The 16,586-nt window shown below is 50.1% G+C and overlaps 2 protein-coding genes across 3 annotated transcripts; one reads left to right on the top strand and one right to left on the bottom strand.

Moving 5' to 3' along the window:
• The first annotated feature begins 195 nt into the window (after positions 1-195).
• Positions 196-8,560, top strand: RBM22 (RNA binding motif protein 22). Of its 2 annotated transcripts, XM_056348349.1 has the most exons (12): positions 196-345; positions 1,061-1,114; positions 2,068-2,097; positions 3,128-3,260; positions 3,534-3,634; positions 3,802-3,974; positions 4,536-4,736; positions 5,250-5,414; positions 5,830-5,918; positions 6,479-6,610; positions 7,325-7,481; positions 8,344-8,560. In XM_056348349.1, exons 1-11 carry the CDS (start codon positions 292-294, stop codon positions 7,453-7,455), a joined length of 1,263 nt encoding a protein of 420 aa, XP_056204324.1. In that variant the 5' UTR covers positions 196-291; the 3' UTR covers positions 7,456-7,481; positions 8,344-8,560. The 2 variants fall into 2 exon arrangements, with proteins under 2 accessions (XP_056204324.1, XP_056204323.1); XM_056348348.1 differs by lacking the exon at positions 8,344-8,560 and having other exon boundaries at positions 7,325-7,771.
• Positions 8,561-8,709: 149 nt separating this feature from the next.
• On the bottom strand, positions 8,710-16,521 carry MYOZ3 (myozenin 3). Its single transcript, XM_056348351.1, has 7 exons — positions 16,194-16,521; positions 15,161-15,243; positions 14,595-14,749; positions 14,251-14,325; positions 13,995-14,142; positions 13,530-13,701; positions 8,710-10,636 (listed from the first exon to the last, which is right to left on the bottom strand). The coding sequence occupies exons 2-7, from the start codon at positions 15,189-15,191 to the stop codon at positions 10,474-10,476; spliced, it is 744 nt and encodes a 247-aa protein (XP_056204326.1). The 5' UTR covers positions 15,192-15,243; positions 16,194-16,521; the 3' UTR covers positions 8,710-10,473.
• Between the last annotated feature and the right edge of the window lie 65 nt (positions 16,522-16,586).

Raw genomic sequence — 16,586 nt, forward strand, 5'->3', positions numbered from 1 at the left:
TGGTTGATTATAAAATAAAATTCCCCAGTGGTCTCGCCCGTCATCCCCCCAGCAATGTTCCCGGCAGTTTCACCCGCCCCGGCCGTTCCCGCCCTTTTAGCCCAGCTCTATGGTTCACCGTGCCTAGCGCGCCCCCTGACCCGCGGCGCGCTGCTGATCCCGCCGCCGCACGTCGCTAGCGGAAGTGATGTCACTTCCGGCTGCCGCCGCCTGCCGGGATCGAGGCGGAGCGGCGCGAGGGCTTCCGGCGGCTGAGGGGAAGGGAGCGGAGCCGAGCGGGGCCCAGCCGCCATGTCGACATCGCTGGGCTCCAACACCTACAACCGGCAGAACTGGGAGGACGCGGTGAGTCCGGGGAACGGCTGGGGAGAAGCGGGGCGGGCCTCTGCCGGCGGGGCCCTCCGCTGCGGTGAGGGAGCGGGTGGGGGCGGCAAGGCCGTAAGGCGAGGTGGCGCGGGGCGGTGGCCCCGGGGAGCTGTGTCCCTGCGGGTCCCCTCGGCCAGAAAGGGGCTGCCGCGGTGACCTGGGCGCTTCTTATGGGCAGCGCTGGCTGGGAAAGGAAACGTTCGGGTTTGGGCGCAGCCCACCTCCCCGCTCCCCCGTCGTTTCCCTGCCGGGGGTTGGGGTGTCCGGTAGCTGGGAGGGCTGAGCTGGGCCGTCATGCGCCCCTGGCTGCGTTCCGTAGAGCTGAGGCCTTTCTTGGGTGGGCCCAGGGCAAACAATAGATGCTGAGGGATAGTTGGGGGGGGAGGGTGGGGGGGTCATCTGCTGCAGTAAGGTCGCTGAAGAGTTAAGATGTCAAGAGTACGGTTTTGGCTTGTTTGTTGTTTTAAGTTTTACTAAAGACTGGAATAGCTGGTAGCTGGCAGTTCTTTCATAGTACGGGCCTCGGGTTATGGCTTGCAGCTCTCCCAGGGACTTTTTGAATGAGGCTTTTTGCATCTTTCAAACGGTCTGATTAGTTTAACTTGATAATGTTAGTTCAAATGTGATTTGAATGCGGTTGTGGTGATAGAGTTCGTTGCAAATTTCTGATTTTCTTTCTTTTTGCTCTATTCAGGATTTCCCTATTCTGTGCCAGACATGTCTTGGAGAAAACCCATATATTCGAATGGTATGTGCCTGTTTGACCATGCAGTCTTTTCTTCTGTGGTGGCCCTAGAACTGTTGGGTTTCAGGGACTAAAATTAGCCTGGCTACAGGAGGAGATGCTGAGGTGGGCATGCACTGCTAATTAGATGGTTCTGCACAACAGGATTTTGTTCCAGCCATTGTTGGTATGTGTTATCATGGCATTAGGTATGTGACTTAAGAATAGATCAGTCAAAAAGGAGAGCTATATGGTAACAGTCCAGTGTCTAGAGTGCAGGAAATACTAGAAAACAAAGCTTTAGTACTGGTAAATCGTGTGACATGGAGAACATTGAGCTGCTGAGACATTAAATAGCTTTGTAAAATTTCTAAAATGTGAAGAATATGCACCTGTAAAAATAAGTTGAAACTGGTTTATGAAGGCTGTCCGACGGTAGTTTCAGTCCTTGTTTACCTTGGTTTCCTCTGTGCAGGGTGAGTCAGTCCATTTTATGTTGGTTTTCTCTGTGCTCAGTCCAGTTGTGTATGACCTACATTTACGTTATCTTCCCTTCACGTTTCCATTCCACCAAGTTTGTTGAAAGGTGATGATATTTTTTGTGAAACATAACCCTAATGCTGGTATAGGTAATATTTCAAAGCCTGCTTATTTTCATGGACCTATTTCCTGTAACATCATCTTTGTTTAAAAATAGCTATTAATATTCCATTTAATTTTCGCTTTTCATCACTACATGATGTGGGACTTCCAATACTGTGTCTTAATGAATGTTTCTAAAACAGAAATGGATTGAGAGTTTTTTAGGATTTTTTGTCCTGTTGACCTTCCAAGGTGTAAACCCAAAACACAAGAGTGGGTGAGTCTAAATGCAGCATAATTAGGAGAAAACCACTGTGCTGTAACATCAGTGATATGTTTTATGTTGAATTGATGATATTTCATATTTTGTTTTATTTTTTTTAATTATATTTCAGACCAAGGAAAAATATGGAAAAGAATGCAAGGTATGTTTGTTGTCTTTTGAAGAAAGAACATCTAAATTGGCACACATCTAGGAATAATACATTTTAACATTAAAAAGCCTGTCAGCTTCAGAAAAGTGCTTGTCTGGGTTAACAACTTAAAATGTTTATGTAACTACATACATTTTTAGGTCAGCCTACTGTGCGCTTTGTTAGACAAAGTCAGTTGGTCTTAAAATAGTAAAATTACTGAAGACTCTTCAGACAGACTTAGGATTTGCTCATGTTTATCGGAATTACTTTTTGCAAATATTGTACTATATTTGGAGGTACTTCAGCATTTTACGTGATCTCATATGTTCTCTTGCAAGTTTGTTTTTACTTGTAAGAGGTGCATAACTGGAATTTAGGTTTTGCTATGAATATGTTATTTGTGGCTGTGTGGTGGTTTGTGTTGTCTAAGAAATAAGCCACTTCCATTTCTGAGAGAGCATGAAATATTTAGTGTTGTCTTGACTGAGGGGAAATTAAAGGAGGTTTTTTGCCCCTTTTTATCAATTGTCATCTGAGGAAGGGAAAAGGTATGTGCTGAAATCTTGCTTCCCTTCCTCAGACTGTACATGCAACAGAAGCAGATCATCGCTCTACCAGATAAGAGAGAGCAGTAGTCTTCTTCTGGACCAAAAGTCTCAAAAACCCTCTCACTGGGCTCGCTGCTATGTTCGTGACTGATTTACACATAATTGATAATTTATCTGCAGTAGCTCTATACTGACATCACCTGGAATGGAGGAGAATTTGTTTTTACTTGGTGTAGGTCTGCTTTCAGCATTTGTGTTACTGTAATAAATCAGAAAAACAACAAGAAAAAAACACCTTCCTAAAACTTTCTTCAGTCAAAGTAAGGCACCAAGTAGAAACAAATATTTCTTGAGGTCTGAATCTTTGCACTAAGATGAAGAAGTTGTATTTATGGTTTAAAGAAATTAGATGTGTTTGGATGTCATGTTTCCATGTAATAACCTTCATTGCTGCATGATAGTGATACAAGTGTTGACTTTCTGTCTTCCAGATTTGTGCCAGGCCTTTCACAGTGTTCCGCTGGTGCCCTGGTGTTCGTATGCGTTTCAAGAAAACAGAAGTATGCCAGACATGCAGCAAGCTGAAGAATGTCTGTCAGACCTGTCTACTTGACCTGGAATATGGTGTGTACCAAAAAATGTACACCAAGAGAAGAAGGTGGTCTGCTTGCCTCTGAAATGAAAGTTGATGAAATGTCTTTAAATGTGTGCATGTAATTGGCATGGTTGTCTGGACAGTCTTCAAAAGGAACAGGTCTTGACCACATCTCTTCTGAGGTTCAGGGGCAGCGTGGTATACCTGAGTAGTAGATGAGTTATGTCTGGCTAATGAAGACTGCAATAACTATTTCTGCTCTTTCAGCTTGTGCTTCATACAGATTTGTTGTTTCATTCTAGGTTTGCCTATTCAAGTCCGGGATGCAGGACTTTCCCTTAAGGATGAAATGCCTAAGTCTGATGTCAATAAAGAGTACTACACCCAGAACATGGAACGGGAGGTAAGAAAGTGTAGTTCTAATCATGCTTTCTGTGTGTGGATGTGTATGGGGGAGGAAATGGGAAGAATGACCTAGCTTATCTTAAAATCATTTTCTTGCTCTGATTCTGTGCATCAGTTTTCAATGGTGATATATACATAATTATTTGTGGTTTAACTGCTGTTTAGATATCCAATTCTGATGGCACTAGACCAGTTGGTGCACTAGGAAAAGCTACTTCTACCAGCGATATGCTGTTGAAGCTGGCTCGGACCACGCCTTACTATAAACGTAACCGTCCTCACATCTGTTCGTTCTGGGTAAAAGGAGAATGCAAGAGAGGAGAAGAGTGTCCCTACAGGTACAGATACAGCTTAAACAGTGAATCTGTTCACTGGGGTCAGAGACAGCTGCTCTTGGGGTTTGGGGAACAGGAAGCGCTGCAGTGGACAGGAGAGGTAGCACTGCGATTGGGGTCAGCGTGAAACATGCTTTCAGTTGACATGCAGGGCCAGTGAATGAATCTTTGTTGTGGCGTGTTTGTGAGGAATTAGCTGTGTGGTCTTGTGTAGTGTTTTGCTGAAGCAGTGACTACATCTCTTCTCTTGCGTAGTTCATTTTTTCCCCTCGTGGCATCAGTCCCCTCAATCAGAGATCTTTGTATTTCAACAAGAGGCTGTTTGAAATCAAGCTCTTGTATTTTGTAGCGTTGAATGCTGAGCTGTCAGAAGTGCCATTCATTCAGAACTTGAGGCAGTCCTGGCTGCAGTTTAAGTTCTCATGGCTTTTTGTTCCATTTTGGGATGTTATGTGACTAGGGTTAAGCATATAAAAAGAGGCCTTGAGAAGGGAAGGCAGCAGATACAGTCATAATCTGATGCAGCTACGACTGGTGTGAAATGCTGTGTTTGCTGAACCTTAGACATGAGAAACCTACAGATCCAGATGATCCTCTGGCTGATCAGAACATCAAAGATCGTTACTATGGAATTAATGATCCTGTGGCTGATAAACTTCTGAAACGAGCATCAACCATGCCTCGTCTAGACCCCCCTGATGACAAGACTATTACTACACTGTATGTTGGAGGGCTTGGAGATACTATCACTGAATCAGATCTCAGGTGTGTTGGTGAATTTGTATTGCCCTGGCTTTTTATTTGACAGTTTGATTACTGCTCATCTTCAAGTGAGGAAATCTCTCTTGCAAGGAAAAAAATAAATCTGGCTTTTAGTTTTTCCTTAATGGGGACTGGTTGGTGGGGAAGTGCAGAGGAGTGCCAGCTTGTTGGAGAACAGATAACCAGGCACACTTCAAATGCTTTGATTAAAATTTCTCTCTTTAAAGATGAGTCATCCGTCTGAGCTGTTGGGGTTACTCTGTTACCCTTTTGACAAGAAAGTCCCACAGCCTCCCTCTAGCTAGCTGCTGAGAAAAGCTGCTGCAGTTTTTATTGCTCCTTAATTGCACAGAGGGACAAGAGATCTAATTTGTCACGGTTAGTCTGAACCGGAGACAGAGAAAAGAAAGGATCTGAGCATATCTGTTTCAACATGTGATGAGATCCTCCTCCGCTGTGCACCCTGCAGCTAGGAGGAGTAGTGTTTCATAATAATTTTTTTTTCCCCTGACACAGAAATCACTTCTACCAGTTTGGGGAGATTCGGACAATAACTGTAGTGCAGAGGCAACAGTGTGCTTTCATCCAGTTTGCCACCCGGCAAGCTGCGGAAGTGGCTGCTGAGAAATCCTTCAACAAACTCATTGTCAATGGACGCAGGCTCAATGTCAAATGGGGAAGGTGAGTACGGCAGGGAGGAAGCCTTGAGGATACTGCCACAAGGTTCTTCTCTCTTTGTGCAATGATGACGAGCAGGATTGGATATTACACTGGAGTAGATACTGATTTGGTAAATAGTTGGGGTCCTTTTACAGTTTGGTTTTCTTTCAGCAGTGGGATCTGGGTTGGAGATTACACAGTTGTGTAGGGGATTTCCTGGTTGAGGGCTATGCATGAGTTTCTGTAGTTTTACTTCTAATCTGTCTCCTGTAAGCACTGTTTGCACACTTTGTACCAGCTGTCTCTGTTCTGTGAATTTTTCATCTTTGGCCTGAAGCAACGGGTGCAGATTAGATAATGTGAAACTATTGTGGTATGAATATCTGCTTATCCTGCATTTTCTCATCCTTGTCTCAAACTTTTTATCTGGTTTTAGGTCCCAGGCGGCAAGAGGAAAAGAAAAGGACAAGGAAGGTACTACAGAATCTGGGATAAAGCTGGAGCCAGTTCCAGGACTTCCCGGAGGTAAGTTAGCTGGTTTAATCTCTGAAACTTAACACTGACCTCACCTGCTTCCATGAGAGGGGTTGATGTTAAACCTTTGAGAACTGTAACATTGCTCAGGACAGTAGAGGCACTGGTGAGCCCAGAGCAGGCAGTTACTACTGTAGTAGTAGTAGGTTTGCAGCAGATCCAGCAGGGATGGAAGGCAAACTTTATCTAGAAGCAAATTCTTGATGATAAAGGGAGTTCTTTATGTGGTGAATGAAAAGTTAAAGCTGAGTTAAAGTGACTGAGGTCTGAGATACTGGCAACCCATGCTTTTTAAGGCTTGGTTAATGTTTTCCTAATCCACTGAGTATTGTATGATTGAAAAAGCAAGGCTGGTTTTGGGTGAAGAAAAATGGTGACTGGTTCTGGAGTTTCAGTGTGGTCCTGCTTCTCACTCTGGTTCATATGTGCAATAGTAGCAACAGTTTGCCCGTGTGGAAGAACTGATTGTGCCTCCTCAGTGAAGGCTTACACCACCATACAAGCTTATCTTGACAGAGACTTTTCATAACCACCATGTACTTTTTCTGCAGCTCTCCCCCCTCCTCCAGCTGCAGAAGAGGAGGCTTCTGCAAATTACTTCAACCTACCTCCAAGTGGCCCTCCGGCTGTGGTTAACATTGCCTTGCCACCTCCTCCTGGCATTGCTCCGCCACCACCTCCAGGTACTTGTGTTTCACCTTCAAGTGGGGGTGTCTGACTTGGTGTTAGACTTTCTAGTCCTCTTACTCGGCTGTGTTGTAGCACTGAGGCATGCCCTGAGTTGATTTTCCTCGTTCCCTGATCGTACAGTGTAAACTGATGATCTGAAACGAGCTGTCAGCACAGTTTGATTAAACTGAGCTGCCTGCTGTGGTATGTATTCACTTGCAAACTCTCAGGCATGTCAGAAAGCCCTGTTACTGGTACTGAGACCTGCTCAGTGCTTTTGCTGGCTGTGTAAATGCCACATTAACCTGAACTTTAAAGGTTAATTTTGCAGCTGGTTGAATGCCAGCCTGTTTGGCTGTGTGTATATATATCTGTATGGAGGCCCTCTGTTTTTGTGGGGTTTTTTTCATGGGACATCAGACTCCTGTGGATATATTTGCTCTGCTCCACAGTTCAGTAGGAAGCATTTAGACTGGCGTTACAGACGCGTGTCCAGTCCCCCCTACCAGCTTTTATCTGTGAGTAAGGTTGTATGTTGGGTAGGGATTGCTTCCAGTTGTACTGGCAAGAGGAGGAGGAGTTTGGGGATTTGAAGATTCATGGAAGATGTGCACCTTTCTAAGGCATAGCTGTAAGCCAGCTGTTATCTGTGAGTAGTTTCAAGCAGCAGTTCCTGTGCATTGGTAGTTCTGTTCCTCTGTCTGAAGCTGCCAACATTGTTTCTGCAGGTTTTGGACCACACATGTTCCATGCCATGGGGCCCCCGCCTCCCTTCATGAGAGCCCCAGGCCCCATTCACTACCCGTCTCAAGATCCCCAGAGGATGGGTGCCCACGCGGGAAAGCACAGCAGTCCCTAGCACGTCGTGCCACCGTCATCGTTTAAGTACATGTTATTTTCTAGTTACCATGGTAGCACCGTATGTTGAGCTGTGGGTGAGCTAGAGAAGCCTTATTTCCCTGCTTGCAGACACTGGGCAAGCTGAGCTCCATGTCTGTGCTAGCTAATCAGATTGTTGATACATCCCAGGTCTTTCATTTAGTGTTGGGGGCGGGGCAGGGGGGCAGACAGAAGGGCTGTTAAGGGTCTGTGGATCAGCTGTACCAGAATTACAGTGCTCTCAGTGTATCCTGTTTGCACACTTTTGAAATAAACTTCTGGAAAACCAAAACCAACCCCCTTTTCAAGCCCATTTGATATCTTCAGTCTGAACACTGTGGACTATTTAAATGTAACCGGAGACTCTTCTCTGTCATGTAACTAATGACTTATTATTTTAATGAGATATTAAACCAGGACTGAATAAGAGCTGAAAAACAAGCTTATCAGACATGCCAAACCCATGGCTTTGCTTTACTATTGCCACAGAATTTTTCTCCCCCCTTTTTTTTGACTTCCTGTTCAAAAAACCAAAAGCAAACCCTTTTTGTTGCTTCATTTCTGATCCTGCACGTCCTGAGCAAGACAAGTGTTAAGTCATGTGAGCAGGCCCCAGGTAGTGCAGGCAGGACATGCAGCGGCCAGTTCTAGCCCAGCGAAGGCCCCTCCGTGGCCCCGGAGGCTGGGCTTGTGTGCTGACAGCTGCAGGGGGAGGATGCAGTGCAGCTGCGAGCTTGTCTGGGGTATATTTGGTGCATGATTGGGGCTTTTGAGGCCTGTGGATGCAATCTCCTCTTAAACTGTGAGATGGATCCCGCTTCATCCTGTTTTAAGACCTGAAACTTTTCTTTCTGTGCCCCAACTATAGTGATTGCCCAGGAGCAACCATGTCCTGCATGGAGCCTACTGTTGAGTAAGATCTATGTGCACGTGGCTGAAGGATTTTAAGTTTATCTGTATGTCAGCTGCTTTCACGCAGTGGATCTGTGGACATCTTTCTGTAAGCAAAACATGATGAGACACCTGTTCTGAAGCTTCATTTGCTTGTTTTAAAAAAAATACATTAAAATATTTGAATTTTTCAATGCTTTGCTTAGACTGCTTCCTGGAGCACAGTGTCTGAGGACTTTCATTTTTATTTGGCTGCTGCTGAAGCCAGGGTGCAGAGTGGGCAATGACAGCAGGTCTATGTGCTGTATAATGCCACTGGGTCCCGCTGGTGCTGCCAGCCCTGCCAGGCTGTTGGAGGTGGCATAGCACATGTGGCACAAAGAGCTGGCAGGCAGGCTGGCTTTCTCCAGAGAAATTACCTGCTTTGGGCACAGGTAATTAGCTTAGCATTTGTCAGGTGGGAGCCATCCTAGGGCAGTGCTGGAGGACAGGCAGAGGCCTGCTGGTGCGTGGGGGCTGCAGCATTTGCCACTGCTCTGGGTCCAAGTCTCTTTGGCTGGGGCCGTGAGTGCTGTGCAGACAGATCTCAAATGCAGACAGGCTTTCCGTTATTGCAATTTATTTATTGTTTCCAGCCAGGTCCCCAGGGGTACATGGGTTCTTCAGCTGATGGACAAAGAGGAGAAAGGTGGGTTGGAACAGGACATCAGTTGAGCATCGTAAATGTTTAATGTTTAAGGAACAAAACTTTTTTCTTTCCATTTGCTTGTTGCCTCCTGCTTCTGTGGGTAGAACAGAGCAATGAAAGCTTCCTGCCTGAATGGTGTCTTATGGCAGCAGAATTCCTCTGTGGGATTTGCTCTGTGCATCTGTCTGCACAGCATTACAAATACGCTTACAAGTAAAGCAGCTATTAACTGCATTTTTACCACAAAATTTACTTTTCTGATTTAACCATAGTGATGAGAAAAGAATCTTTTATGCTGATGCTCCTGCTTTTGCAAGATTAAATTAGGGTAACATTAAGAACCTGACAAAAGCCGTTGTAGAAAGCCTCTGTTACGGTAGAGATTTTTGTTAGCTGGGTTTGCTAGATGTTCTGACAACTGTCCTATAGACTGTTAGCTGCGCGTCCCACTGTGTGTCACTGCTGAAAACGTTTGTGTAGGTGAATCCTCAGGTCTGATTTTCACGTTGATGGGGAAGCCTGTGCTTGCTCTGAAGTCACGGCTGCACTGCTTTTCCTTCCCGCTGATGCTGAAGTTACCAGAATACCCTGGCAATATCTTCAGACTGGTGCAATTCTGCAGTGCAGCAGGTTCAGACAGAGCCTGATCCTTGATGACCAGCTATATGAAGCAAATCTGGCTTAAGTCAGTCAAAAAACTCAGATCTTTAAGCAAGGCATGCAAATAACAGTAGGAAGGGGAAAATATCAGCTGCCAAGTGCTAGCCACTAGCTTGTGGAAAACAGAGCACAAGTTTCAACTCCCAGTGTTCCTCTCCTGTATGGTTGTGTTGTGTTGGTAAACGGGCAGATTCCCAGCTCCTCATTAGTTTCTGTTGTCCAGCCAAGCCCAAGGTAACTGCTTTTTAACGTGCCAATGCCTCTGGTAACTTGTTCTGTTGCTGCTCTTCAATTATCACCTCCTCTCGCTGTCCTGACTGGAATGACTGATGTAGAGTTGCCCTGAAGATGGAATTTCCTTGCAAAGGCCTCAGCTGTTGGAGCAGGTCTTGTGTGTCAGTGAAAAAGCAGTGAGACAGCTTAGTGTGGTACAGCTGGTGGTCCTGCCATTTTCCATGAGGCCGGGAAGAGGACAGGCTGTATGGGATGTTTTGTACGGGAGCTTACAGGGATCTGCCTGTGTTAACGATGAGAACTTGGCTGGTTAGCTTAGCACTAAATGCCCTTGTGACAGTGGCTTGTGAGGGGAATTCAAAATGGTCCCAGACTTGAGCTTCTTCAAATCCTTTTGAAGATGACAACCCGAGACCACTAGCTTAGCTTTCACAGAGAATACTTACTCCCCTCTCCCCTACCGTGCGAAGTATGTTTGAGTCTAGCGAGAAAAGCATCCGTGGCGATGGGGAAGGGAGACGTGTACTACAGCTCATCACTTTCTGGCAGAATCCGTGCCCAGCCCTGTGGCACTCTGTTGAAGTTGCGTCTGTGGGAGATCACCTCCAGAGCGCTCAGGTTATCCAGCTCTGTGGCAGGCATGGAGAACAGGTCGCTGACCAGTGCTCTGTCAAATGGGGTGGGATTCCTGCAGCACAAGAAGCGGGAGACACTTAGCACAGCAGGCGGAGAGGTTATGCGTGTTGTGAAAATGATAAAAAAAGCAGGTCTGGATTTACTGACTGAGCCCAGCAGCAACCTGGCCATGCTTATAGCAAATGACAACCCTCCTCTTCCTCCTTGGGACACTGTTAGAGCCTCTGCTGGCTCAGTGAGGCTCTTCTCCTGTACAGAGCCAACCTCAACTCAAGCTCTGGCAAGCCTGGAGAGTGGGGTTTGGTGCCTGAGCGTCCGTTGCCCTGCAGGGGAGGGAGGAAGCGTGTTGTTACCTTCACCGTAGTCTCTCTTGATGGGCTCCACCAACAGCAGTAGAGATGTGGTGCACGTGAAAGGGGCTAGATTAAGAGAGCAGGTGACGGTGACAAACGCCCTGGTCTTTAGAAGGTGACTTGTCCACAGCTAATGTGTTCTGCAGAGGGCTGAGGCTGGTGGTGCTGCCTCCTGATCGCTCTAGCACATGTGCGGCAAATGTCTTTCTCTTGGCCCTGGCTCCAGTCTGCCTTTTGGGACAGCTTCTCTTGAACTATGACTAACAGGAGGAGCAGTGCGGGGGCAAGAGCTGTCATCCCTTTCTGGAGAAATGTGAAAAGGGACCAGGAACAGAGTGCCAGCCCCCGAAAAGCCAAGAATGTTGGTTTTGGAGCAGCACATGGAGGCTGAGCTATCAATGAGGCATAGCTGGGAGTGTTTGCTTTGGGAAGTGCTGCTTGAACATGAGTAACGTGGCACTGTTTTGCAACAGAGGAGAAATAACGGGGGGAGAGGTAAATGAGAGGTTTATTCCGGAAACTTTCTCCCTTCTGGCAAAAGACAAGTCTTTCAAAGCTTGGTTTTCACTCTCTATTAAGGCAGCACACCTTAGCAAGGTGGCCAAAGGTCTTTGCACTGCAGCCTGCACATTTAAACTTGGGAATAAATCAGTCTGCGTTAACAGAGTTGCTGTTGAGATGGTGAGCTTGCCTTTGCCCTGTGACCCATGTGGGCTGTGCTGGGATTCACCTAGCTTTAGGCAAGATCACTGGCATTTTACTAGCCGATTTGTTCCAAAAAACTTGTTTTTCTGCAGTCTAGTACTTGATGAACTGAGAAGTGATTTAAAAGCCAACAGCTTGCAAGATCATGACAAGCCCAGTTAGAAGCAGATTGGCTCTCTGAATCTTCATGCCTCAGTGAAGAATTAGAGGAGGTGGCAAGAGGCTTGGTGTTAAATTAGCATCCATCTGTATTAAATAACAGTTCAAGACTTTAAATAGAAAAGGCGCATGTGAGAAGGGAGAAATTGTACGGGGTAAAGCATTATTCAGAAACATGCCCTTGCTTCAGTCCCTGTCCATAAATAAATATTGAGGCAGGAACATGGCTAAATATTGAAAGAAAAGAGCCAAGCGTCTGCAGCAGCTCCTTGCTCTCCCCCTGCGGCACCTCCTCGGATGTTACTACGCCGGGAAGGCTCATGATGGCTGAGTACTGGGAAGGAGACCCTGAGCGAATAGCTAATGCAGCCCCTTTGCTTCCTCGGCTTGCCTGTGCCTGCCCGTGGGGTTTTGTCCCTTCTGTTAACCCTGCCACCTCCTTTCTCTCCCCCTCAGCCCTACTCCAGTGCAGAACCAGTGCAATGTCATGCTTTCACTGGTATGGAAGGGGGAATGGGGGCTGGGTGTGCGGCAGCCTTGTGCTGTGCATCTCACCAAGTCTGCTCAGCAGAGCCGGGGGGCTGAGGGAGAGGAGAGCAGCAAAGGGATGGTGGGACCATCTGGGACGCCGTTCCCATGCGGAGGGGTTGTAGTCCCCCACAGCCCCTTCTGCCAAGCATTCAAAGCACAGCAGTTGTGTCCCCCACAACTTAAATCCGACCCTGGTGTGGGCGCAGGAAAGCTGCCACCTGCAGAGGCCCAGCTCCGTGGCAGCTGGTCTGATGGGCAGCAGTGCTGTGCCCTGGGAGGGAGCTCCGCTGAGAGCTTGCCTGCTGGAAGGTGGCTTTGGCCAGGCCACCATGGCTAGTGGACTTTCATCCTCATGAAAGAGGCTTTCAGTGAGGAGGAGAGCCAGGACCTTGGTTTGCAGGTTGCCCGGCATGATGTTCAGCTTACAAGTTCAGTTCTCATTATTCTGCCTTGGGCTGCTGGTGCTTCACTACCATCAGGTCCCATCCCCTGGATCCCCACCAAACACCTTTCCAGAAAGGAGATTTTCCTTGGCAATCTCTGTTCCAGGGTCCAAGCCTTGATCTGGGTGTAATTTGGAGGTGCAAGGAGGCATCCACCATGCTCCACTGGGAGCAGCCACAGGGCATGGAGCTTGCCAGCCTGAGCCACCAGAAATGCCCCAGCCTGGAGACTTCAGTCTCAAGCAGGTGTTTGGAAGGAATCTGGTGACCTCTTGGCACCCTGTGGGAAGATTAACCTTATACCCCCACCACTTCCAGCAGCTGCTTGGATACCTTAAGGAAACTAGGAGAGAGGCTTGGCACCATCTGTGTCATTCCTCCACCCAGCCCAGAGCTGAGCCCAGCTGGGAACAGCAACAATTCCTTCTCCAGGACCATGTGCGTGAGATTTAGTCCTCCCAGGTTTCATCCCTGTGGTTACCCAGTGCGATCAAGCTGCTTAGGGCTGTGCAAGCCAAGTGGTGGAGCTGAGGGGAGATCTGGGGAGCTGCTGGAGGTAGGGACCTTTGCAGAGGAGCCATGGAGGAGCTCCTGAGCTGGAAAAGAGCAACCTGAACGCTTTCTGCTCCCCTGTGGCGTATAAAGAGGGCATGGACCATTGCGTTTCCCTGGCAGGACGGTAGGTGCTTCTCGAGGATGAGGGGTTTGGCCAGGGGGGTGGACAGGTTGTCGGTGCCTGCTCAGCCAGGATTACCTGTTGAAGCTCCTGAAGTCCCATGGAGAGGGTCTCATGGGCAGCTGGTTCTCACTGTGCACAGCATTGTCCTTGTCACCGAGGAGCTCATGCCACGGGGAGCGGTAGCCCTTGGGGATGGCGGTGATGTTGAACTTCTCTGGGGGAACTTCTTTGAGGGGGCTCGAGTACCCTGCACAGGGGGAGGGATGATGTGGGCTGCTGTGGCCTCGGCTGGGCTGGGGCGATGTGCCGAGCAGGGGAGAGGGGGCTGGGAACAGCCCTGCCTTCGCATGGCCACGGAAGACCTGCTGCTGGGGGCAGGATTACATATATATAACGAATATATGTTATGCATTTATATACATTAAAAACTCTGAGGGAGGATTTTGGGGAGGACCCCTCGGCAGGCAGCAGTTTGCTGCCTCCAGCCCTGTGTTCCTGCCGTTACCATGGTGTTGGCTTTGGGGTGTAGGTGGCATTTACCTGGGGCCAGAGCGTCAGGGTTGAGGACTTTGCTCATCTGCAAGACTTTCTCTGTCTTCTTGGGCACTTCAGGGGGGCTGCCCTGGGGTGATGCTGCCACGTGGAGCTCAGAGTGATAATTCTGCTGGTCCCCAGCATCCTCCCCTGCCTGCAGAGGGGAGAGTCAGTGGGCAAGTGGGCATGGGGAGCTCCCCCTGCCCTGGTCAGGACTCAGGAGGCTGTCAAAAGTACTTTGGAGCTTCCTCCACCTACTCACCATCCACTCATTTGCAGTTCCGTCCACGTCACCTTTCTTGGTGCGGTATGAGCCACCCGCTCCCGGCCCTGGGAGCTGCAGGAGGTGAGGAGAGGGGTTAGCAGGTGCAGAGGAGGACCGGCGCCATCCCCGTGTTCTTTGGTGGGTGCTGAACCCGATGCTTGCCTATCTTGATGCCCAGGCCACCAAGCCATCTCTCCCTTCATCTCAGTGTAGCAGGCAGCTGAGCGCGGCTGCCCTGCTGAGAGACTCCCAGCCCTGCCAGGAATTGCTTCCCTGCAAAGGCTGTGAGAGACAGGGCATGGCGCTCCCGCTCGGAGCCGAGGGATGAGCTGCAGACCCACCTCCCTGTAGTTGCTGGGATGCTCGATGATGAAGCGCTGCATCCGCCTCTGGCGCTGCTGGAAGAGCTGGGAGCCACGGTTGTTCCGCAGGGAGAGCTCCTCAATCATCAGGTCCTGCGATGTGCTCACCTTCTTGCCCAGGTCCAGCTGGGGCTCTGGGGAGCCCAGGGAAGAGCACAGCCACAGCTGAGGCTGCTGCAGCACTGGGGACCCCCATGCCCAGCGCAAGGACAGTGGGTCTCCTCATTGAGGTCCCACTTGCACAGCTCAGCCATGCACCCTCACCGGGAGCTGTGCCAGGCACTGGTATTTCCTCAGTGGGGGGATTTCTCAGGGAATCATCTCAGCCCCAGAGGCTCAACCAGCCTCCACTGCCCCTGTGCACGGACCCCTCCAGCCTTTGACATGCAGTTGCCGCCCCTTGGGGCTGTAGGTAAGATGGGACCAAGAAAGGCACAGGGTCCCTGGGGAGCAGGGCCAGTGGCCTCAACCAGAGCTGGGTCTGGCCCCTGGGCAGGGCAGGCAGTGCTGCCCTGGGGCTGGCAGCACTCCTGGCTCTCCCTTACCGGCTTCAGGGCCCGGTCTCATGATGGTCATCACTTGCTGCCGTGCTCCTGGGGCAGCTCTGTGGGAGGGGGGTGAAGCCTGCCTGGACGGAAGAGAGAGGCAGTCTTAGGGTGACACCAAACATGGGGATGCATCAGCCCCAGGCATGCCATGGGGAGAGGCCAGGCTTTGGCTGAGCATCTTCCCTGGCCGGCATCATCCCTGAGCATCTCCCCTCAACAGCATCATCTCTGTGCTGCTCTCCGTTCTCTTCAGTGGATGTAGGGAGATGTTGCAAGCATGCTGCCACTCAGCCCTTGCCTTGTCATATTTCCTCTCTGCCTTTCTTTAAGGCAGAAAATGTCCTCAGCTCTATCCTTGTCTGCAGCAAGCTGGTGTCCTCGTGTCCTGAGCCCCCTCGGAGCAGCACCCACTGCCTGCCGCCTGCTGGGCAAGCAGGGGCCCTGGCTGCCACCCCCACCAGCACCCCCGCCTCCACATAGCTATTTTCAGCTGCTGGCCCTGAGGGTGCAGGAGCTGCAATGCTGACCCTGCTGGGGAGCTGGGGAGCCTGGCCAGCGGCAAGACAAGATGGGGTGCAGGGCTGCTGGGCTGGGTTGCTCCTTTGCAGGGAGAGGGCAGGAGACCAGCCCTCAGCCCCCCGGGCTGCCCACCCTCAGCAGCACCCTCCTGCGCTGCTGAGGTGTTTGGCTCAGCAAGCACAAGGAGCAGGGTGGTGGCTTGGCCCTCTGGCATCCCTCAGCTCAGCCTGATGCTGTGCATCTTCCCCTAAGATCCCTGGGGAGCAGGGGGGCCCGTGGGGCCGCAGGTGCCTGGCATGCAGCTCCCTGCCAGCTCCGAGACCAACATTCACCATCCACATGGTGAGCCTGGGACCTGTGCCCCATCCTTCCCTTGACCCCCCTCCGGGGTGACCATACCCTGACCCCCCCGGTCGTGAATGTCCCCCACCACCAAGGCTGGGACATCCCCAAGCCCAGTGTACCCACCCGTCAACCCACTGACCGCAGCCTGGGACCTCACCTCACCTACCTGGCCAGGGGACGCCTCAGACGCTGGGGACTAAAGATGCTCTCCTGCTGCACAGAGGATGAGGCCAAAGACAAGCTGCAGCCACCAGTGCTCGGTGGCCCTGACTGGCCCTCTGCGGCACCCCGGGGCTCCCTGCTGCTCGCCCCAACCCGTGCTGGGCTCCAGCCCAGATGCCAAGGTCTGTCCCAGGACAGCAGTTATTTCTGGCTGAGAAAGGGGGCGGAGCAGGGCTGACCCTTGGGGACCGGGATGCCGTCACCCCAGCACGGAGCAGGGCTGACCCTTGGGGACAGGGATGCTGTTGCCCTGGCATGGAGCAGGGCTGACACTCAGGGGCTAGAATGGTGGCTGTGCAGCAGCAGCAGGAGGTGGCCACATGCCACATGTGCCCAG

This window comes from Falco biarmicus, chromosome 8 (genome assembly GCF_023638135.1).
Source record: "Falco biarmicus isolate bFalBia1 chromosome 8, bFalBia1.pri, whole genome shotgun sequence".
NCBI classification, from domain to species: domain Eukaryota; kingdom Metazoa; phylum Chordata; class Aves; order Falconiformes; family Falconidae; genus Falco; species Falco biarmicus.